At 41.9% G+C, this 24,838-nt stretch overlaps 1 protein-coding gene across 2 annotated transcripts in view; it reads right to left on the bottom strand.

Annotated features, from left to right (window-relative positions):
• Nucleotides 1-14,603: 14,603 nt before the first annotated feature.
• Nucleotides 14,604-24,838, bottom strand: part of LOC132890983 (septin-7-like) — a 125,716-nt gene continuing 115,481 nt past the window's right edge. For both annotated transcript variants that reach the window (XM_060928400.1, XM_060928399.1), the window contains exons 9-13: nt 18,938-18,989; nt 18,105-18,230; nt 15,956-16,091; nt 14,852-14,997; nt 14,604-14,749 (exon numbers count right to left, since the gene is read on the bottom strand). In XM_060928400.1, coding sequence (XP_060784383.1) covers nt 14,710-14,749; nt 14,852-14,997; nt 15,956-16,091; nt 18,105-18,230; nt 18,938-18,989 — 500 coding nt within the window. In that variant the 3' untranslated portion in view covers nt 14,604-14,709. The remainder of the gene's footprint in view (nt 14,750-14,851; nt 14,998-15,955; nt 16,092-18,104; nt 18,231-18,937; nt 18,990-24,838) is intronic.

The following is a 24,838-nucleotide window of genomic DNA, read 5'->3' on the forward strand; positions in this document are numbered from 1 at the left end:
CTATCCCAGCTGACTACGGGTGAAAGGCGGGGTACACCCTGGACAAGTCGCCAGGTCTTCACAGGGCTGACACATAGACACAGACAACCATTCACACTCACACCTACGGTCAATTTAGAGTCACCAGTTAACCTAACCTGCATGTCTTTGGACTGTGGGGGAAACCGGAGCACCCGGAGGAAACCCACACAGAAAGGCCCTCGCCGGCCACAGGACTCAAACCCGGACCTTCTTGCTGTGAGGCAACAGCGCTAACCACTACACCACCGTGCCACCCTTGTCCTAAGTCATTGTAGTAAAATGCAACAATGCTGAGGTAAGTAGTATATGTCAAGCTAACATTCATATGAATGCCAAGACACAAGGTTTCTCAATAGAACATTGCCCAGAGCATTACACTGCCTTCCCTGGCTTTCCTTCTGCCTATAGTGGATCCTGGTGCCATCTGTTCCCTATGTAAGTGACACACATGTTGCCATCCATCCACTTGATGTTTAAAAAAAAAAAGTGTGATTCATCAAACCAGGCCATCTCCTTCTATTGCTCCATGGTCCAGTTCTGATGCTCACGTGCCCATTGTAGGCACTTTTGGTGGTGGACAGGGGTTAGCAAGGGCACTCTGTCTAGTCTGTAGCTATACAACCCCCATAAGCAGCAAGCTGTGATGCACTATGTCCTGACACCTTTCTGTCATACGCAGCATTAGCAAAAGCTGCTGAATAAGTTACAGTAGCTCTTCTATGGGTTTGGACCAGACAAGTTAGCCTTTGCTCACCACACACATCAAAGTGTTTTAGGCACCCATGATCCTATCACAGGTTGTTCTTCCTTGGACCACTTTTGGGAGGTACGAACCACTGCATACCAGGAGCACCTCAAAAGATCTGCTGTTTTGGAGATACTCTGGCATAGTTGTCTAGCCATCACAATTTGGCCCTTGTCAACGTTGCTCTGGTCCTTATATTTCCCATTTTTTTTCTGCTTCCAACACATTAACTTTGAGAACCAGCTGTTTATTTGCTGCCTAATATATTCCACCCCTTGACAGGTGCCATTGTAATGAGGTAATCAATGTTATTCACTTCACCTGTCTGTGGTTTTAATATTATGGCTGAACATTGTATAATCCTTGCATTGAGGTACAAGAAATTCAGCAGGTTCTGTGTTAAGGGTTGAGTAGAGGTGGGTGACTGAAGACAAGTGAGCGCTGTTGGAACTGGAATCTGTTGGCAGACACAGAGAGCAACACAGACTCTTTACTTCCTTTCACCATACTCTTACTCATCCAACTGGTGAAGCAACATCCTCTTCCCCATGCCTTGTGGAGAGAGATTGAGTGCCTTGATTATTGAGCTCCAGCAGCATGTTGCATTAGATGTCCCTGCTCCTCGGCCATGTGCGAGATGTTGATAAATAGTGGTGCTGAGGTGGCAAGTCTCTTCAGCACTGCTGCTGTCAGGGGAGAGGAGTGCTTCTCATTTTGTGCACAAGGGCCGCCAACCCGCTGTTGTCACAGTATTTACCTGCCTAAAAGCTCCGAGCCCACTGTTGGGGTCTGAGCCCAGAGTGCATCTCTTCTGGAGAGGCTATTGGCATTTCCGTGGTGGCCCCCTGCATGATGTTGGACCTGAAATGAGAAGTCCTGTAGGGAGAGAAACCATCAAATTATTATGCTGTTAGAGTCTTTAGCCTTTGCCATCCATTGTAGGGGTGCATGTTCTGTAACGAGAGTAAAATAATGACCAGTTAGAAAATACTGTAGCTCCTCTACAGCCCATTTGATGGCCAGAGCTTCTTATTCCACAGCGGTACATCACCACTCTGCAGGGATGTTCAGTTTTCTACTCATGTAGATGATTGAATGCTCTTCTCCATCAAACTCCTGGGAGAGGATGGCACCTATGCCAGTCTTGGAAGCATCACTGTTCACCAGGAAAGACTATGAGAAGTCCAGGTTTTGCAGCATGGGCTCGCTGATGCGGGTTACTTTTGGCATTGAGAAGGCTTGCTCCACTGCTGCTGTCCACCAGACCTTGTCTGTTTCTCCTTTCCTGGTTAGATCTGAGAGGGGGAGGCTATAGAGGAGTTGGGTACAAATCGCTTATAATATCCTGCCAACCCCAAAGAGGCATATGCCTAACATTTTGTGGTGAGTCAGGGATAGTTATTCCCGGGCTCTATCTTCTTATCCTGAGGCTGAGTGCCTCGGTGAGCCCCAGGTGGCACTTCTGAGGGTTGACGGTTAGCTTGACTTGCTTCAAGCAGCACCTGTTTGACCTGATGTACATGTTCCTGCCAGGTGTAGGAGTGAATAAATACATTATTGAGGTAGGCAGCCACATGGGGGCAATGAGGCCACAGGAGAATGTCCATCAAGTGCTGGGGGTTTGTGGGCACCCCATGTAGGCCGAAGGGGAGAACCTGGTACTGCCAGTGGCCTGCGATGGTACTGAGTACTGTTTTCAGCCAGGAGCTGGAAGTGAGGGCTACCTGTCACTAGCCTTTTGCAGATCCAGCATTGAGATAAAGCGGGCTCTCACCAGGCACTCGATGAGGTCATCTACTTGAGGCATGGGGTAGCTGTTGAACTCTGAGACTTGGTCAAGTTTTCTGAAATTGTTGCAAAGCCTTAGTGATCCATCAGGCTTAGGGACAGCAAATATGTGGCTGGACCAGGGCCTGGTAGACTCCTCTATAGTGCTGGACTGGAGCATGCGGGCTACTTTAAGATAGCCTTTTATTATCCCACAAGGGGAAATTTGCATTGTTACAGCAGCAAAATATATAAAGAGAAAAAGATAAGGCAGTGAAGGAGTAGTGCAAAAGTACTAAGTATACAAAAAAGGATATATATAAAAGAAATAAACTACAAATTTAGAGATAAAAAAAATTAACAGATTTGCATAAATTAACAGGCTTGCAGATATATAGTTAACATAAGTGTATTACAAAGGTGGTATTGCACAGATATTATTACCAGTATTACCCAGGTAGTATTGCACAAGTAAGTAGGTATATTGCACAAGGGCCATTTTAACCATGTGTAGCTAGCAGTTTGCTGTAAAGTACTAATGCTGATAGTCAGTGCACACAGTATATGTTCAGAGGGGTTTCTATGGATGTAGAAGTGATCTGGACAGTATTGTTCATTATTGTGAGGAGTGACTGATGCCGTGCTTGGTGAGGTGCCGGTTGTATAGTCTCACAGCAGCAGGGAGGAAGGAGCTGCTGTATCTCTCATTAACACACTGCAAATGGAGGAGCCGGTCACTGAAGGAGCTGCCCAGTGCTGCTACTGTCTCCTGCAGTGGATGGGAGGTGTTCGCCATTAAGGATGACAACTTGGCCAACATCCCCCTCTCCCCCACTTCGTCCACTGTGTCCAGTGCCCAGCCCAGGACAGATCCTGCCTTCCTAATCAGTTTAAGTTTTTTCCTCTCTGCTGTTGTGATACTGCTTCCCCAACAGACAACTCCACAGAATATGGCTGATGCCACCACAGAGTCATAAAAAGAGTTCAGAAGTGGACCCTGTACTCCAAAGGCCCTCTAAAGCCTGACAGTGGGCTGCCGGGACCCAGTAGGGCCTTTGTCAAATTACCACTCCTGATGGAGTCTTGATCTCATGCTGTAACGTGCCCAGATGGGCTCAATTGAGAACATGCCCCTAAACTGATTTTCCAGCTCCCTGAGCTTCTGTGTTTTGGCCGGCGTGAGTTCCTCCCCATGCTTGACCTGCTCTCTAGATAGGCTGTGAAACATAGAGCGGAGAGCACTGGCATAGGTTCAATTCACTTTTTTTAGCACATTGATGTGATACAACTTATCAGAGGGACACTTACCCGGCTGCTGCACGTGGTAGTTTACTGGGCCTACTCTTTCTCTGATGGTGTAGGGGCCTTGCCAGAGGGCCAGGAACTTGCAGGTGCTGCTGGGGATGTAGAGGAGCTCTGGGTCACCTGTTTGAATCTCTCAGGGATGTGCAAGGTGATTGTAGGCCTGTCGTTGCTCCCTTTAGGCCACCTACGTACATGTGTTCCTTCACAATGGGTGCATGTAGGAACACACTTGTGATGGATAAGTTTTGCAGAACTTTGTCCCTGACTTGTTTTGTTAGCTCCTTGGTCTTTATAATGTTTGTTTAGGTACTGTATGTTCTCTAACAAACTCTGGTTGTTTCAGGAACAGGTCTATTTATATTGAGATCATATGTACATGGCACTTGTGTTCAACTACAGTATGTGTCTTCTGCACCAGAACAGCAATGGGGGTGAATCGCAGCTTTTTTTTTTTTAAATTTGTAAATAATTTCACAAACTTGTATTATCCGCATTTCAATATTATGGGCTATTTTGTGTAGATTCAAGACACATAATCGAATTTAGTTTAAACCCATTTTAGTTCCCACACTGTAAAATGTGGAAAAGTTCAAGAGGTGAAAGTGCAAGGCACTGTAAATAGTGTACATTTTACACTGTAAATATACAAGTCTAAGTCAATAGTTATCTTTATTAGCAAGTTGAAAAGTTTGCAAAGTTCGGTGTCAATATACTGTGGGTAATTTATTTTTACGTAAGGCATCTAATGAAAAGAAAAAAGACCACTCCACCACCCTGCTCAGCTGAAGAAGCCATGATGCATGCAGGCTTCACTGAGGGCAGCGTTTCCCTATTGACCTTGCCATAGTGGTCACGCTATCCAGCAGCCTAGGATCCCTTCTTGACTGGTTATATTTTCCAGAAATTAAACAAAATTATATATTTAAATAAAATGTCAATATTGTTGTATAAAATTAACTTATAAACATTTGATAATTTCTACAACAGCTCTTCAGAATAATGTTATTTTTAGCAACAAAATGTTATCCTACCAAATGTTTTGTACAAAAGTGAAAGGGAACTGTGATGAAGCAGAATTAGGTCTGTCTCAGAAACTGGGTACTGTGGGGGTACCCCACTAAATATACTCACAGTCAATAAACTATACAGTTTTGAATGGTGATGTTGGTTTTAATTTGAAATAAAATGATGAAAGAAATAATACAGATAAAACTAAGCCTTTGATGTGAATACTTATTCAGAATTTGGCAAAAATTCTGCAAATTTGTGGAAAAATGGCGGCTTGATCTGGGACATGATAAATGGTTGACTACATCGCATGCCCTTAAAAAGGTTGTAGTCCACTGAAAAGTGTGCAGTTATCACTAATTGTATTTTAAGTTGTAACTTTATACACCTAAGGATTGGTGCGCTCACAGAATAATCATAACCGTAATAAAACATCATGCAAAATTTTTGATCACCGTCGTAACTCCATTTTCCGCAAACCCAAAACCAATACGATCGTGTGTTTTGATCTAAACGGAAAGCCTCAGGGTCAAGGTCACTCATCTCATCTCATTATCTGTAGCCGCTTTATCCTGTTCTACAGGGTCGCAGGCGAGCTGGAGCCTATCCCAGCTGACTACGGGCGAAAGGCGGGGTACACCCTGGACAAGTCACCAGGTCATCACAGGGCTGACACATAGACACAGACAACCATTCACACTCACATTCACACCTACGGTCAATTTAGAGTCACCAGTTAACCTAACCTGCATGTCTTTGGACTGTGGGGGAAACCGGAGCACCCAGAGGAAACCCACGCGGACACGGGGAGAACATGCAAACTCCGCACAGGAAGGCCCTCGCTGGCCACGGGGCTCGAACCCGGACCTTCTTGCTGTGAGGCGACAGTGCTAACCACTACACCACCGTGCCGCCCGGTCAAGGTCACTACCTCACCAAAAGTAGGAACTTAAAATCACTACGCCATATAAAAATTTAGTTATAAATCTGCGATTTTGTTTTTTAAAACAAAAGCTGAAAGTTAGGTATAGAATATGTTTCTTACAGAATATGTTACGATGGTAGCTGGTCTTGTATGAATTTCTGAGCTGTAAAATGAGTTGTGGTCTATTTTTTACCGTAGCGTGTTATTTGTGTGCGGGGAAGGACACACATTAACAATTTGCATGTGTAGAATGGAATTTTCCACTCCAGCAGTTAGAAGTTGATCGTACTTCCATTTGCGGTCTTTCTGTTACGTGAACGATCTGTTTGGACATTATCACTGAAAAGGTGAGTTTTGACAGTTTTATTTTGTTTTAGTCTTGCAGTATAAGGCAATAGAATGTTTCTTTTTCATCTTACTTTCATATTTCGTAGTGTTTGTGTATTTTTGGCCAATATTTTGCAACCATGGTCAATTTAGATCGAACTTTTGATAGAATCTATGGCCAGTCATTTCACCCCGCCCCCGCCTCACGTGTCGTCCGGTGCGGTAGTGATGTCCCGTTGCTCACGCGCCGCAGCAGAGAGACCTGCGCGACCTTCAGCCGGTACAGTCGCTGTTCTTTTACCACCGCCGTTATTCTCATCTTTCCGGTGTGTCCTATTTCGCTATATCAAATACCCAAAATGTATCATGTTATTCATATTTAAGTGAATAATCAATTCAGTCATCATAACTTCGGATTTTTAACCCAAGCAATCAAAAAGAGGAAATTTATTCAATATTTTCACTCATCTGTGAAGGAGGGGCTTTAATTCTTCATGATGGAGTTATTTTATATGTAAATCAATTTTGCAAAAGCATTTGAATTGTAATAAAAAAAAAAATTCCACAGTGGAGGCCAGATAAAGCAAGATACTATCTTTATTCTTATTATACATGACAAAAGAAAGATTGAGTGTTAGGTAAATGCAAAAAAAATAGTAAAATTAGAAAATTTATTTTTTGACCATAATGTCCCAAATGAGAGACCGGTTTCTGAGACGGACCCAATTACAGTTACCGACCCAAAGTTGATTACTTTTCTGTAACAACACATCCTTAAACTGTTTTATTCCTCATATGCCACAGCAGTTTGCCAACAATTACAATCTTAGCTTTCATCAGGTCCTACAGAAACAATTTTGCCATTTTCAGTTGATTTCTGATGTGTGTGCGCTAGAATGGTTTTCAGTGATCCTCATTCAGGGTGCAGAATTTGACAGTCCAGTTCTGCCTGATGACTCAACACTGAGTTTCCAGTACATGCTTTTATCAGTTCTCACACTTTTCCTCTTTCTATATGCTGAGAGGAAGATGTGCTGAGGGGAGGGATGTGTGTGGGGGGAGAATGGTTAAAGGAATGTGTCTGCCTTTAAATAAACGTGTGTATAAGTCATTTATAAAACCCTGTAAATGCCTCCATCACACAATTTCTGAGAAAATGAAGATGAGTCGTGTGTTTTTGGTCCTGGGCTTCGTCCTGATCCTGCTGTCTTCAGATGCTGCCTGTGAGTTCAGTACACACTTTTACACAAAGGATTAACTTTAAAAGAGTTTAAAATAAAACTTGTATGGCGTTTCAGTAATAAACAGAGATCACAACAGCCAATTTAATTTCCAGCTCTAGATATGTTATACAACTTAGAGCATGGCACCTTTGGTAGCAGACCACCCAATTTTTAGGTAAACAGATAAAGTAAATTAAACACCACTTAATATCGCTTGCTTGCAATAATTGCATCATGCTAGTGACCCGCTGACGTCATCACACTGCTAGATTCTTATTTTGTGATGCTTTTTCAGGCTTGTAGAGCAGCTTCTTCCAATTGTTCTAAGTTTTAGAGGGTTTCTCTCTTCAGTCTCTTATTCAGGAGGTGACATGCTACTCAGTTGGGTTAAAATCTGATGATTGACTTGTTCGGTCTAAAACCTTCCACTTTGTAGCCCTTTCTTGTGTTGGCAACGTGTTTTGGGTCATTGTCCTGCTACTTAAGTTCTCATCTCATCTCATTATCTCTAGCCGCTTTATCCTGTTCTACAGGGTCGCAGGCAAGCTGGAGCCTATCCCAGCTGACTACGGGCAAAAGGCGGGGTACACCCTGGACAAGTCGCCAGGTCATCACAGGGCCGACACATAGACACAACTATTCACACCTACGGTCAATTTAGAGCCACCAGTTAACCTAACCTGCATGTCTTTGGGGGAAACCAACACGGACACGGGGAGAACATGCAAACTCCGCACAGAAAGGCCCTCGTCGGCCATGGGGCTCGAACCCGGACCTTCTTGCTGTGAAGCGACAGCGCTAACCACTACACCACCGTGCCGCCCGCTACTTAAGTTATTCCACAAAATCAAGTAGTACATGAACCGATAGCCGATGAGGCGTGTAGCACTGAGTTGGCTATAAGCCGTGTACGACAAAATTGAGTGGAATAATTGTTTTATTCTATCCACATTCACTTGATTTTGAGAAATGAAGCGTTTTCATTTTTTGCAAATTCGATAAATAAAAACTTTATACAAAACTTTGTGCTGAGAATGTAAACAAACTGGCAAAATGACAGGAGCAATTTGTGAAAAATGCTATAATAATATCTCATTATCTGTAGCCGCTTTATCCTGTTCTACAGGGTCACAGGCAAGCTGGAGCCTATCCCAGCTGACTACGGGCGAAAGGCGGGGTACACCCTGGACAAGTCGCCAGGTCGCTATAATAATAATTCTTGAAAAATAAAAAAGATGCGTTCTTACCATCAAATATGTTTATTCTATATTTTGTTGCTTTTTTTTGTATTTTTTGGGGTTTGTTTTTCTCTACTCATGGTATATGAGCTGATAGCCTAGTAGTAGAGTAGCCAATCAGAGCGCACAATTGCTCATATCCAGTGAATGTGAATAGAATAAATGATGTTCCTCCCAATTAGATTGGATGCGTTTCCCTGTAAATTGGCAGACAGAATGTTTCTGTAGACTCTGAATTCATTCTGCTGCTACCAACATGAGCTACATCAGTATAGATTAGCGAACCCATTCTGGAAGCAGCCGCCCAAGCCTAAGCCATGACACTACCTCCACCGTGCTTGACCCATGAGCTTGTATGTTTTGGATTATGAGCAGATCCTTTCTTTCTCCACACTTTGGTGTTTCCATCACTTTGGGAGAAGTTAAAAATGGTTCTAGAACTTGTGTGGCTTAGCTTTGTATTTCTTTGTAAATTCAAACCTGTCCTCCTGATTCTTACTGGTAATGAGTGGTTTGCATTTTGTGGCATGGCCTCTATATTTCTGCTCTCGAAGTCTTCTTCAAACAGTGGATTGTGATCCAGTATTTTCACCCCTGCCCTGTGGAGGTTGTTGGCGACGTCACGGAGTGTTGTTTTGGGGTTTTTGTCACAGTTCTTACAATGTTTCTGTTATCACCTGCTGTTGCTTTCCTTGGCTGACCTGTTACATATCTGGTTGTTAGTACACCAGTGGTTTCTTACTTTTCAGGACCTTCAAAATTGTTGTATTGGCTATGCCTAATGCTTCTGGATTGGCTCGAATGTATTTTCAGCTTGGCTTGCTTTTTTTTCTCCCATGGACAACTCTCTGGGGGGGGCGGCACGGTGGTGTAGTGGTTAGCGCTGTCGCCTCACAGCAAGAAGGTCTGGGTTCGAGCCCCGTGGCTGGCAAGGGCCTTTCTGTGCGGAGTTTGCATGTTCTCCCCATGTCCGTGTGGGTTTCCTCCGGGTGCTCCGGTTTCCCCCACAGTCCAAAGACATGCAGGTTAGGTTAACTGGTGACTCTAAATTGACCGTAGGTGTGAATGTGAGTGTGAATGGTTGTCTGTGTCTATGTGTCAGCCCTGTGATGACCTGGCGACTTGTCCAGGGTGTACCCCGCCTTTCACCCGTAGTCAGCTGGGATAGGCTCCAGCTTGCCTGCGACCCTGTAGAACAGGATAAAGCGGCTAGAGATAATGAGACATTCCAATGACCTCATGGAAATCATAATTAGAATTATTAATTAACGCACTACTGTATATAGGATACAACCCCGATTCCAAAAAAGTTGGGACAAAGTACAAATTGTAAATAAAAACAGAATGCAATGATGTGGAAGTTTCAAAATTCCATATTTTATTCAGAATAGAACATAGATGACATATCAAATGTTTAAACTGAGAAAATGTATCATTTAAAGAGAAAAATTGGGTGATTTTAAATTTCATGACAACACTACATCTCAAAAAAGTTGGGACAAGGCCATGTTTACCACTGTGAGACATCCCCTTTTCTCTTTACAACAGTCTGTAAACGTCTGGGGACTGAGGAGACAAGTTGCTCAAGTTTAGGGATAGGAATGTTAACCCATTCTTGTCTAATGTAGGATTCTAGTTGCTCAACTGTCTTAGGTCTTTTTTGTCGTATCTTCCGTTTTATGATGCGCCAAATGTTTTCTATGGGTGAAAGATCTGGACTGCAGGCTGGCCAGTTCAGTACTCGGACCCTTCTTCTACGCAGCCATGATGCTGTAATTGATGCAGTATGTGGTTTGGCATTGTCATGTTGGAAAATGCAAGGTCTTCCCTGAAAGAGACGTCGTCTGGATGGGAGCATCTGTTGCTCTAGAACCTGGATATACCTTTCAGCATTGATGGTGTCTTTCCAGATGTGTAAGCTGCCCATGCCACACGCACTAATGCAACCCCATACCATCAGAGATGCAGGCTTCTGAACTGAGCGCTGATAACAACTTGGATCGTTCTTCTCCTCTTTAGTCCGAATGACACGGCGTCCCTGATTTCCATAAAGAACTTCAAATTTTGATTCGTAGATGATGATATGTTCAAACTCTTTGCAATTTTACACTGTCGAACTCCTTTCTGATATTGCTCCACTATTTGTCGGTGCAGAATTAGGGGGATTGGTGATCCTCTTCCCATCTTTACTTCTGAGAGCCGCTGCCACTCCAAGATGCTCTTTTTATACCCAGTCATGTTAATGACCAGGCGGCATGGTGGTGTAGTGGTTAGCGCTGTCGCCTCACAGCAAGAAGGTCCGGGTTCGAGCCCCGTGGCCGGCGAGGGCCTTTCTGTGCAGAGTTTGCATGTTCTCCCCGTGTCCGCGTGGGTTTCCTCTGGGTGCTCCGGTTTCCCCCACAGTCCAAAGACATGCAGGTTAGGTTAACTGGTGACTCTAAATTGACCGTAGGTGTGAATGTGAACGGTTGTCTGTGTCTATGTGTCAGCCCTGTGATGACCTGGCAACTTGTCCAGGGTGTATCCACCTTTCGCCTGTAGTCAGCTGGGATGGGCTCCAGCTTGCCTGCCACCCTGTAGAAGGATAAAGCAGCTAGAGATAATGAGATGAGATATTAATGACCTATTGCCAATTGACCTAATGAGTTGCAATTTGGTCCTCCAGCTGTTCCTTTTTTGTACCTTTAACTTTTCCAGCCTCTTATTGCCCCTGTCCCAACTTTTTTGAGATGTGTTGCTGTAACGAAATTTCAAATGAGCCAATATTTGGCATGAAATTTCAAAATGTCTCACTTTTGACATTTGATATGTTGTCTATGTTCTATTGTGAATACAATATCAGTTTTTGAGATTTGTAAATTATTGCATTCTGTTTTTATTTACAATTTGTACTTTGTCCCAACTTTTTTGGAATTGGGGTTGTATTTTTTAATCAAATTTTATAGTTATGTACATTATTAATTTAAGAAAATTCATCTCTTGCTCAGCTCATGTTGTTCCTCCTTCTTCCGTGGAAAAATTCCCCCCAAATTAATTGTTAAAGTGGAAAAGACAGACCCACGTTGTGCAAAGCAAGGCTTCGTGTGAGTATCTGCCTTCAGAAGATGTATACAGAAAATAATTCGCACGTTAAATTATCAGTAAGGCTAACTCTGTGTTTTTCAGGGTCAAGACACCAAGGCAACAGCTGTGTGTTCACAAAGTCTCCATTACGGGAAAATAAATCTCAACTTTAACATGGCAGCATTCAAAGTAATTCATGCACAATGTGTAATTTTTGTTCGGTGCAAACTTCGTTTCATATCAGCGCTTAACACAGAGTAAAATAAAGTTGAGTCAATCTCAAGCTTTCATTACATTAAAAGTTTTTACACCAGAGTGCTGCTGAAATCTGATTTATTTTCTATAACAGGCCTTCCCATGCCACATCAGGTGGCGCTGATCTCCGTTTCAGTAGCCCTCAGCCTCACGCATAACTAAAGTTACAGTGTGTGTGTGGGGGACGGGATGTCTAGGTCTCTGGTAACCACAACAGTTTGACTCCGTACTCACATCTGTATTGGCAGTAGGTACCAATTTTATGATGATCTTTGGTATGATCCAACCGTGAGTAGAACTCATGATCTCCTGGTGGAGAGGCAGACACACTAACCACTAGGCCAACTTGCAGTTTTCTATAACAGTAGCTCATTCTATTACATTATCCTTTCTTTCGTAATGGTTCATTCGCATTGACTTGTAAGGCATACGATGCGCCTAAACAGATTAAAAATGCATATAATCATTGATATGAAGTTTTCTGTAAGAAGTCTTTGTTTATGGAAAGAGTCTCCAGTGTCAGCACGTTGTAACAGTTCAGAAGAAACATGCTTAAAGTTTACACTTTGCAGTTTCTCAGTAACATGACAATCTTTGTACTTTGAGAGAAATGAAAGAGGCTGGTGACGGAACGAGTGTTTAAAGCTGCTATACCAGGAACTACCTTGTCTCATAAACATCCTACAATATTAAATGTAACTACAAACAAAACATTCTCTAATAAATACAGTACACGCTATGGTGCTGGAAATCTGCTGTAGTACTAGGAGAATAATTAACTTCAGGATTGTAACTTTGCCTCATCGTACAACACAGTGCTTCATCCCTTAACATAATATTCCTTAACATAAACAGAAAATGCTGCGTTTGATCCCTGGCAGTTTGTTCATAATGATATTTGATTAGACAGACGCAGTAACTAACTCACTGCTAACTAAGACGAGTGCTAAATGTGTGTGTGTGAAAAGAGTGAGGATAAAGAAGATGCATCACGACGTGTTTAGCATCACCGTCTCATCTTTAATAGTAACGAACTGTTAGGATGGACAGAATAGACAATAATAAAATGCAGGGAAAACACACAATGCAAACAGAATACATATACAATATTTTTAAAAAAAAAAAGTGTGTGTGTATTGGGGGACTGAGGTTGGTTTCTAATGTTAAGGGTTGAGAAAATGTTAGAGGTTAGTTCTACTGAAATTTTTGCAGAGTGAGCATTTGCTAACTGATAGACGGAAGAACTGCTTATATTTGCATAGTGGATAAGTGTGTGTGTGTAGCTGTACAGACAAATGCACCAATACTGATAATGAATAGCTGACATGAGCAGCTCTGTGTGTGTGTGTGTGTGTGTGTGTATTCTATTATGCTTGACTGAAGCAAATCTTAGCGCCTCTTAGCTGTCCATTAAGCCCTTTGCTCCAGTTTCTGTTGGCAGAAAAGCAAGAGAAATGCAAGACTAAACCAATAAACTACAGATATAGATATTAGTACACCTTAAAAAACCTTAGCAAGTAAAAATATCTTAAATTGAATCAAATGTATCTAACACGTCCTATTATAAGATTACAATAAACCAAATCGAAGCTAATTAAACCCATTTCTACAGATTTACTTTTTTCAAGCTTCAAATAAGCAGATTAATAAATCTCTCATCTATTTCTAAAAAGAAACATTGAATTGCCAATGTAGTAAGAACATTTAACTCAAACAAGTAAAAGCATCTGAAACGGAGATTGAAAATATTTTAATATTTGGTTTATAATAATCTCATAATTAGAAATATTACATACATATGCCCATATTTCAGGTGTTTCTCTCTCTCTCTCTCTCTCTCTCTCAGTTTATAGGTCATATTAAACAAATTTTTCTTCAAGTTACAATGTTTGCATTACTTCAAAGATGATTAGCTAAACTAGTTAGGCAATATTTTCTGCAAACACATTAGCTAGCTAGCTTAGCCTTTTATATTTAACTATTTAGTGAGATTTATTTAAGCAAGAATTTTTTTAAAAAAAAGTCACTGTCGGAGAAAGAGTAGGTTTACAAATAAATTTTACTTTAAGTAATTAGAGGTGATGTTGCAGCGACTTTTTGCATTTTATTAAAATAAAACCACTGAAGATATATATCTTTGATTCAGTCATGTACTAGAAAGAAAAACAAAATCAAATGCGAGTTTGTCTAGGGCTCTAGTATGTACATCTGTACTGTGGCGGGGAAAAACAAAAACAAAAAACACACACACACACCTCTGTATATGATCAAATGGGGTCAACATGAGGGTAAAGCACATGTCTCCTGTGTAAATACTCATAGCTCCAGGTCTCGGTAGTCAAGATTTTCAGAACTGTGTGTGTGTATTGAGAGAGAGAGAGAGAGAGAGAGAAAGAGAGACAGAGATATGGAATGACCATGCTTGCTATGAGCTATCAGAGGACTGGTAAATAAAATCCTCTTCGTCATGAAACTCTAGGATACGCTCAGTTGTGAGTGCAGTAACAGTCAGCGTCCACACGAGGGCGACTCACATCATCTAACCATAGTTACAGAGCTGTGATACAGATCAATTCATCTACCCCCCCCTCAAAAAAAAAAAGCTTCTGGAATGTTCCAGAAGAAATGTGGGCGCAAATCAAGTGTGTGTGTGTGTGTGAGAGAGAGTGTGTGTGTGTGTGTGTGTGTGGGGGGGGGGGGGGGGGGGGGGAGTGGGGGGGGGGGAGTGGGGGGGGGGGGACGAGTGGGGGGGGGGGGACCTCAATCATGCGAGCAAGGAGTTTAAAAAGGAGTATATGGTGCTGAGGCACAAAAAAAAGGATGCCGGCCTCATTAAAATATTTTCCCTTTTTTCTTGTTCTTCTCCATGGTTCTGAAAAAAAAAATTAGATGAAGAATAAAATTTAGCAAACGTTAGCAGGAATCAATAATGATGAGTGTTTTAAGAACAAACACAAGGTGTGTGTGGGTATACTTGGAGGCATCGAGTTTCTGCTGCTCCAGCATACGTTGCTGTGCTTCCCAGTTGGCCTTCTCCTCCTCAAACTGCCTCCTCTTCTCCTCCAGCTCCTTATACTGCACCTCCAGGTTCCTCTTCATCTGCTCATGTCTCCTCTCCAGCTACACACACAGTTGTGATACATACAAGTATCCACCAAATACACACATCTACATTTAAAATTCCTTTAAAGATTATCTCATCTCATCTCATTATCTCTAGCTGCTTTATCCTGTACTACAGGGTCGCAGGCAAGCTGGAGCCTATCCCAGCTGACTACGGGCGAAAGGCGGGGTACACCCTGGACAAGTCGCCAGGTCATCACAGGGCCGACTCATAGACACAGACAACCATTCACACTCGCGGTCAATTTAGAGTCACCAGTTAACCTAACCTGCATGTCTTTGGACTGTGGGGGAAACCGGAGCACCCGGAGGAAACCCACGCGGACACGGGGAGAACATGCAAACTCCGCACAGAAAGGCCCTCGTCGGCCACGGGGCTCGAACCCGGACCTTCTTGCTGTGAGGCGACAGCGCTAACCACTACACCACCGTGCCACCCCCTTTAAAGATTATGATTAATAAAAAATATGAGTGTTCAGATGCATTTCAGTAATGATGACGACTCATGATACTTGAAAAATATTTGACCGATACACAATACGTATCCTGAGATACAACTCAGAAAAGTACGTCATGGAATTTTATCATGCTAAATTATCACAATATTGGTATTTTACCATCATATTGCCAGTAATACTGCTAGAGACATCGTTTGTGTTCATATCACAAACCATAGAATATTAAAACAGCTTTGTTATGGAAAGGAAATCACAATTTAACAATAATCATTATTGTTGCAATTGTTTGTTAGCTCAATTTTACATTTCTTCGGCTACCCGAGATCTAACTTGTTTTCAAATGACACCAACACCCTGAATCACAAGGGCACATTCTTACAGTATTTACACTGTCTTATTTACACAGGTAATAAACCTGTGTGACAGTACAGCATAATAAATCTAAATAATCATATTGTTTGCCAACATGGTCAGCTAAAACAAACACACGCACGCACCTCAGCCTCAGAATCCTTCAGTTTCTGTTTCTTCTCTTTGACTTTCATCTCAAACACCTGCTCCATTTCACCCTCCATCTTCTTCATCTTCATTACATGCTCCCTCCGCTCCTCCTCCATCTGGGCCAATGGGCTCCTGAAACACACGTACGCCCACCTTTAGCAACCACGAGGAATCGTTAGCGGAGACATTTGCATTTATACCTGCAATGTGTTGTTCATGAAGGAGTTGACTCATATTTATATACTTTTTTTTGTGTAGAAGTAAACAATGCTGTTAGTCTGCCTCTGTAACATGATTAAAATGGAGTAAGACAGGGAGCACTGCTGTTTGTTGAAGATGATAATACAATAAGTAGAAATCAATCTTCTTAATAAAAGCACAGCCACGAAAAGAACAAATTTAATCTAGGAATTCTTACTTATGGCTTTCTGGGTTTATAAGTATTTATATATATGGTCTGGTTTAGTTGAGTCTGAGCTGACGAAAGAGTCAAATGAGCCGACTTGCTGAATAAAGCTGAATTTTCCATCTTAACTCAGAAACTAAAACACTGAACAAGGGGCGTGTGAGGGAATGTTTTTAATAGCCCATGCCACTGCTCATGGAATTATGACCAATCCCACCAGCTCCTGCAGAAAATTTGACTGATCCCGCCTGCTCCTGAAGACACTCAACCAATCCCGCCTGCTCTTGCCGAAATCTTGACTAGTTCTGCTGTATGTAGATTCTGCCGCCATACTATTTGACCAATCCCGCCCGCTCTCAAATCCACTGTTAACCACCAATCCCACCTGCTCCTGAAGACACTCTTAACCAATCCCGCCTGCTCTTGCCGAAATCTTGACTAGTTCTGCTGTATGTAGATTCTGCCGCCATAGTATTTGATCATTCCCACCTGTTCCTGTAGAAACTTTGACCAATCCCGCCTGCTCCTGAAGACACTCTTAAAGGTGGGGTATGAGATTTTTTTCAGGAGTATTTTTTACCATATTGCTTGAAAAGCTCCTCACACCCATGTTGCAAGCAGTACAATAGAAGGTTTGACCCAAAAACGAAATATTTTAATCCAGTCTACAGTGTAAAATAAAGGAAAAACGCCATCCAATCATATTGAGGTACCATCTCAAAATGATTGGATACTGGCACGTCAATCAGACTGAAGCCCGCGAGCAGCCCGTCCCTTCTGTGTGTGTGTGTGTGTGTGTGTGTGTGAGAGAGAGAGCGAGCAGCCCCTCCCCCACCCGTGCGCTGAGCAGAGAAAAAAGGGCAGCTTTCCCTCAGAGCGCTCCCTCCAAACAACGGGGATTTACACGAAAACGGAAGGAGATATTCACAAAATTTCTTTCACAGTGAGTGCCACAAGGCTCTCCTGAACACACTGATGTAATTTTTTTGTCTGTAGTGTAAAAAATGAGGTCACTAGAGTGAGTTAAAAACGAGTGACTTTTCTGATTTTGCAGTCACAGCGTAGCCACGTTTATAGGGGTGGAGACGCGGGGGGTGGGAGCATGGCGAGGGCGGGCGTGTTTCTTTTCAAAATATGGCTTGCGGGAACCGTTACTCCAAAATCTCGTACCCCACCTTTAACCAATCCTGCCTGCTCTTGCCGAAATTCTGACCAATTCTGCCATACTGTTTGATCAATCCCACCTGTCCCTGTCGAAACTTTGACCTATCCCGCCAGCTCTCAGACACTCTTTACCAATCCCACTTGCTCCTGTAGGTTTGACTTATCCCATCAACTCCCAAAGATGCTCCCTAATCCCACCTGACGCTGAAGACTCCCGCAGAAATTTTCACCAATCCCGCCCACTCCCACAGTTATTACTGTTCACACCTACCCAGGATATTTTTAACAAACAGAACTAACTAATTCTATTTAAACATTTAAAACAAGTGACTGACCAGGATGAAACAGCTGCTGAAGATGAATGAATGACTGAATAAGCATCTTCCTTAAGAGAAAAGGTTTGAAATGGATCTGGTAGCCAGATATTACAATATTACACTAAAATCTGTATTGCAGAATCGCTTATATACAGACATATCCTGTACTCTACAGACAGATATTGAGCCAGAAGTGTGCGATGTGCTGTGATGTGTTGTGTTTTATGAGCATCAGAGACATGGTGCTGGATGTCATACTTGGTCAGCTGGCCTTTGCTCTTGCTGGCGTCTACTCCATTGCAGGTGACGGCAGCCAGCTTCTTACTGCGGTAGTTCTCATAGTGCACGTTGTTAGTTACGTCCTTCAGGTCCTGCATGTGGGTCCTGAGAAGGAAGAAAAGTTTGGGCTTTCAGTACGTTCATGCAATTTTCTGAACATCTTGCATATTCCATATACCCAGGTACATTTTGCAGCTACTTGTCAGGTTGTTGCAGGAGACAGTAAAGAACATGCAGTACATTTTTAATAGGAGTCTTTACAAAAATAAATGGTCTAATGTTCAACATAGAAACCGTGAAATTGTTCCAAATGGCTGACATTTTTACTTTTATTCAGGATTTGGATGAAACCAAAAGTATTGTTTCTTGACAACTTTTGGCCAAAAAAAAAATGTTGGCGGCCAAATATTTGGTGTATTCCTTATAAGTATAAGCTACGTTTAATGTTACAGTTGAACACACGTGGATTTTATTTCAAATTAATTAACTAAAAAAAAAAAAAGTCCATTTACCGTGACAGGAAATGAGGATGCCGTATCAGTGCATCTTTCAAGGAATAAAATTGAATCGAGACTAAAATACCAGCCAAAATATTACTAATGTGAGATAAAATAAGGGGAGGGGACAACAGCGCAACTGCCAATTGTATTCTCATTGGCTCATCTGCTGGCTTTATTGAGGGAGAAAAAAAGACGACTGCTCTTTTGGTGTATTTTTGTGTACACCGATCTTAAAACGTGGAGTTCTTATGCAAAATGTGTGAAGACCCGTGTCGAATTCCCGAAGCATCTTTATTTCTGCGTGTCTCTCACCTGATGAGCATGTTTCGTAGGACAGTAAAGTCACAGTGCTCGCCGTTCTCCACTAAAACAGCAACAGAAACACATGCTGGAGTTAGCTTAGCATCACTAACTGAATTAAAATGCACAACTTTATACCTTGTACTTTAAAAAGGCAACGTTTGACCTGTATAATTGATCACATTGAATTGCATCAAAACAGCTCTAAACATATTGTAACATATTGAATTATTGGATAAATTTGATCGATTATTCATTGCGTTGCTTATCTCGTATCATGTGCATTGTATGGGCTTGGAAAGAGAGATACACACACAACTTTTCAGTTTTCATGGAACACAATTTGCTAAGACAAAAAGGACAATGTGAGTGTAAGAGTTCTACAAGATGGAGCTGGAAGTTTTTTAGGATATAAACTGAATGGAACCAGTGTTGATATGGGACACAAACCAAATGGGAGATTATAAACTGAACTGCTTAATAGACAGAAATATGTCCGACATTTCCACTACGGACACTTCAGCTTTTCAAAGGTTGCACAGTGAAAAAGGATGATTAGCTTTGACAACAGACAGCACATGAAATAAATGGAGACAGAAGTCGTCCTGTTGAAGTGGTTAGCAAGTAAAACAAACTGACAAACCCAGACGTTTACAGATTAAACACTGAAGCAGCTGTGCACAGAAAGATGAGGTCACATGGTTATACGAGCAAACACGCACACCAACGGCTCTTTAGCACCTTTAATGGAAAAGCAAACCATGTAAATGAAAGACCTGGTGATTTCAGTTATGAGTTCCAGAAAAGACTGGAGACACTGTTTCCTTCATGAGGCTGTGGGTTTGAGCCATGAATCATATTTCCATTCATTTAAAAAACCAAAATGCCAGTGGCGGTGTCTTTTCATGAAATAAGGTAAAATCGAATATTCTAAAGAAGAGCAACAGGATGATGTCATCAAAAGAATTAATCATCGTTAAATTCACAATGATAAAGTCAGTTACATAACCAAAAGAGGAGTGTGTATCGGCCCGTAAGAGCACTGTGATTAAAGCTATTTTCTTTCCTACATAATTACGTTTTAGTATTTGAATTAGTAAGTTTAACTTCTTGGTGTGGTTTGTTTGGGCAGATGTTAATACCCAAGTCACATTCGAGTACGGAACAAAAGAACCAGTCTGAGCGCGCTTGTAAGAGGTAGGGAGGTCATGTTCCACATCCAAGTTCAACCCATGTTCAGTTTAAGCTAGATTTGACCCTACTGCAGGAAGTAACTGAGGAATAAAAGACTTTTCCAAACAGAATTTCAATCTTGTTCCCTTCTCATAAGCCGTTTCTGGTCTGCTTAACTTAGTGCAATATGAAACCGAGCTGAACGCCTAGAAAAAGCCATGGCCTAATGGTTTGAGAAGCAGCTTTGGGACTAAAAGTTTGTCAGTTCGATTCCCTGGACCAGTAGGAATAGCTGAAGTGCCCTTGAGCATGGTACCTAACCCCCAACTGCTCTCCAAGCTGCTCTGGGTATGTTGTATGTCGCTCTGGATAAGAGCATCTGCTAAATGGCTGCAATGTAAAACAAACTGAAAGTTTCAGATTTTATTCTGGACTGGGACTAATCCTGCATTCAGTTTCATTCGGAATTATATAATTTTCAACTTGCATGCATGCACGGGAGCAATAAAGTGGGGGAAAAGAACCATAGATGTCTCCATGTTCATCTGTAGTTATCAACAATCTAGCAAACGAACTGATGTGTTCACGTATATTCACCTCCTCAAAAGAGACAACTGTATAGTGGTGCTTGAAAGTTTGTGAACCCTTTATAATTTTCTATATTTCTGCATAAATATGACCTAAAACAACATCAGACTTTCACACAAGTCCTAAAAGTAGATAAAGAGAACCCAGTTAAACAAATGAGACAAAAATATTATACTTGGTCATTTATTTATTGAGGAAAATGATCCAATATTACATATCTGCGAGTGGCAAAAGTATGTGAACCTCTAGGATTAGCAGTTAATTTGAAGGTGAAATTAGAGTCAGGTGTTTTCAATCAATGGGATGACAATCAGGTGTGAGTGGGCACCCTGTTTTATTTAAAGAACAGGGATCTATCAAAGTCTGATCTTCACAACACGTGTGTGTGTGTGGAAGTGCATCATGGCACGAACAAAGGAGATTTCTGAGGACCTCAGAAAAAGCGTTGTTGATGCTCATCAGGCTGGAAAAGGTTACAAAACCATCTCTAAAGAGTTTGGACTCCACCAATCCACAGTCAGACAGATTGTGTACAAATGGAGGAAATTCAAGACCATTGTTACCCTCCCCAGGAGTGGTCGACCAACAAAGATCACTCCAAGAGCAAGGTGTGTAATAGTCGGCGAGGTCACAAAGGACCCCAGGGTAACTTCTAAGCAAGTGAAGGCCTCTCTCACATTGGCTAATGTTCATGTTCATGAGTCCACCATCAGGAGAACACTGAACAACAATGGTGTGCATGGCAGGGTTGCAAGGAGAAAGCCACTGCTCTCCAAAAAGAACATTGCTGCTCATCTGCAGTTTGCTAAAGATCACATGGACAAGCCAGAAGGAAAAAATGTTATTGGAAAATTATTATTTTTGTTATTATTTTGTTATTATAATTATTATTATAATTGTTATTTTCCAAGCTATTGGAAAAATGTTTTGTGGACGGATGAGACCAAAATAGAACTTTTTGGTTTAAATGAGAAGCGTTATGTTTGGAGAAAGGAAAAAACACTGCATTCCAGCATAAGAACCTTATCCCATCTGTGAAACGTGGTGGTGGTAGCATCATGGTTTGGGCCTGTTTTGCTGCATCTGGGCCAGGACGGCTTGCCATCATTGATGGAACAATGAATTCTGAATTATACCAGCGAATTCTAAAGGAAAATGTCAGGACAACTGTCCGTGAACTGAATCTCAAGAGAAGGTGGGTCATGCAGCAAGAAGAAGAAGAAAAGAAGAAACCTTTATTCGTCACATGCACACTTCAAGCACAGTGAAATTCATCTTCTGCATTTAACCCATCTGAAGCAGTGAACACACACACACTCACTCAGAGCAGTGGGCAGCCACACCAGAGCGCCCGGGGTGCAGTCAGGGGTTCAGTACCTTGCTCAAGGGCACCTCAGCCCAAGGCCGCCCCACGTCAACCTAACTGCATGTCTTTGGATTGTGGGGGAAACCGGAGCACCCGGAGGAAACCCACGCAGACACGGGGAGAACATACAAACTCCACACAGAAAGGCCCTCGCCAGCCACTGGGTTCGAACCCAGAACTTTCATGCTGTGAGGCGACCGTGCTAACCACTACACCACCGTGCCGCCCAACGACCAAGACAAGGACCCTAAGCACACAAGTCGTTCTACCAAAGAATGTCTAAAGAAGAATAATGTTTTGGAATGGCCAAGTCAAAGTCCTGACCTTAATCCAATTGAAATGTTGTGGAAGGACCTGAAGTGAGCAGTTCTTATGAGGAAACCCACCAACATCCCAGAGTTGAAGCTGTTCTGTACGGAGGAATGGGCTAAAATTCCTCCAAGCCGGTGTGCAGGACTGATCAACAGTTACCGCAAACGTTTAGTTGCAGTTATTGCTGTACAAGGGGGTCACACCAGATACCGAAAGCAAAGGTTCACATACCTTTGCCACTCACAGATATGTAATATTGGGTCATTTTCCTCAATAAATAAATGACCAAGTATAATATTTTTGTCTCATTTGTTTAACTGGGTTCTCTTTATCTACTTTTCGGACTTGTGTGAAAATCTGACGATGTTTTAGGTCATATTTATGCAGAAATATAGAATATTTGAAAGGGTTCACAAACTTTCAAGCCCCACTGTATGGTCAGTGTTATTAGCTTTATAACAGTGTTATTGATCTACTTCGTTTACGTTTTATGCTCTGAGCAGCCATGTTGATTTGACATCACTTGCTGAACTCAGGGTTGAACAGACCATCCTGAGTTTCTGAGTAGGAACTCAAAGATGAGAGGAAACATTTCCTTTGTTGCTGTTTTTTCCTAGTCGGAGGTCGGGAAAGTCTGAAGGTGATGATATATGGGGCAACTTTTTGAGCAATGTTGCCAGTAATGGGCAACCAGGTGAGACACAAGGCAATTAATTAGGACAACAGACAACAACCAATCAGATAAGAGCAAATCTATTGCCAGGGAGACAGACACCGCAAAGATGGACAGACACATTTGCAACTGTCACTTTTGTCTTGGCTTCAGCCTTTATTTTGCTCAAGTAAATATTGCTTCTGGAACAAAACTGAATAGATACTCTGTATGTGAATTAGATCAGATAATAAGTTAGACAATCTCTATTACAACTCGTGCAAAAAAAAAAAAAAGAGCTATCCATCACTTAACTTGATGCAAGAGAGCTAACATTGTCCCTACATAGCTAGTGATAACTTTCAGCTAACTATGGTAGCAAAAACCACTGCTAGCTAGCTAAATCCCATTCAGTCTCTGTGGAGCAATGGTTAGCTAACAGCAGTTTACACTTAACTGAAAAAAAAAATCGATGTCTTAACTACAACCTGAGCACATAAGAGATGTCTTGGTTTTCGAAGCATTTGATGAGGTAAATTAAACACTTTGGGTTTACACATAACAACTTACTGACAAAGAGATACAAGTTATCCCTCTTTTTCTTCGCTCCACTGCCGGAGACACCGCCATCTTTGTTGAAAATTTCAGAAGCTTTCAGGTGGTCATGTGATTTGCTGCTAGCACTCTGATTGGATGATCTTAAAAAGTTGCCCAAAATGATCAAAATCGTTCAGATAGAAATGACGTTGCCCAATCTCACTGGGAAAGTGTCGAAGTGCAATTGCACCGCAACATTGCTCAAAAAGTTGCCCCATGTATCATCACCGTTAGATTCAATTTCTTAGCTAATTAACTTGCAGAAGAGAGTAAAGAAAAAAAAAAAAACAGCTCACAAAAGTTATGTAGGTATTTGAACGCAATCAAGTTTTGCTGGTTTGAAAAACATACTGCACAAAATATACTAACTGCATGAAATAGCAGAGCCTCCTGTGCTAAAGTCTATAGTGATATCATTCAATTGCTTGGGATCATTAAAAAATTAAAGTTGAAATTACGAAAATATATTTCTTCCCCGAACTAATTTTTCATTATTTCCATGATGAAAACCCCATTACAGGTACATACTGTACAGCTTCTTAACACTTTATAATGATAATCTTATTTAATATGCTCCAGCGTCTATGTGGAACAAGCAATGTCTTACCCATGAAGAGGAACCGACGCCCCAGGTGTCAATCATCCACCACAACCACCTACCTGTGTCCGAGCATCTGGAGGGGGCAGGGTTTTGGAGCTCAAAGTCTGTCCTGCAGCAAAACCTGCGACCCTGATTGACTACTAAGTCTAAGAATGACGGGTGGGAGGCGGGGTTACATGGCGTGGTGATGACAAGCAGAGGGGGGGAGGGGGAGGGGAGAGACCCAGGCTGACTGATGGAGGAGGGGTCAAAGAGCCAAGAGGGATTATGGGATTTGTATTTCTACTAAGAGGGGTCACAGGGAAAACAAATGCTTTTTAAACCATCAGTTCTGTTGGGGTCAGAGGGGAAAAAATAATCGACAAGTGGAACTAAAAATCTATTTTGCAACATAAGTCATAAGGATTAAACTGTAAGCCACAGAGGCCTATTTTTGCACAGACGCAAGTGTAACTCGGTGGACCCAATTTTGTTGGATCTGGTTTTCATCTAGTTCTGCTTTTATGAACATTGATGTGAGTTGAGCAGCATGACAGCACTTTGAAATTGGTGGGCACAGTTGTATTTTAAACCCTATTTTAAAAAAATATATAAAAATGCAATAATTTTAATACATATTAGGGC

The sequence above is a fragment of the Neoarius graeffei genome, chromosome 8 (genome assembly GCF_027579695.1).
Source record: "Neoarius graeffei isolate fNeoGra1 chromosome 8, fNeoGra1.pri, whole genome shotgun sequence".
Taxonomy (NCBI): Eukaryota; Metazoa; Chordata; class Actinopteri; order Siluriformes; family Ariidae; genus Neoarius; species Neoarius graeffei.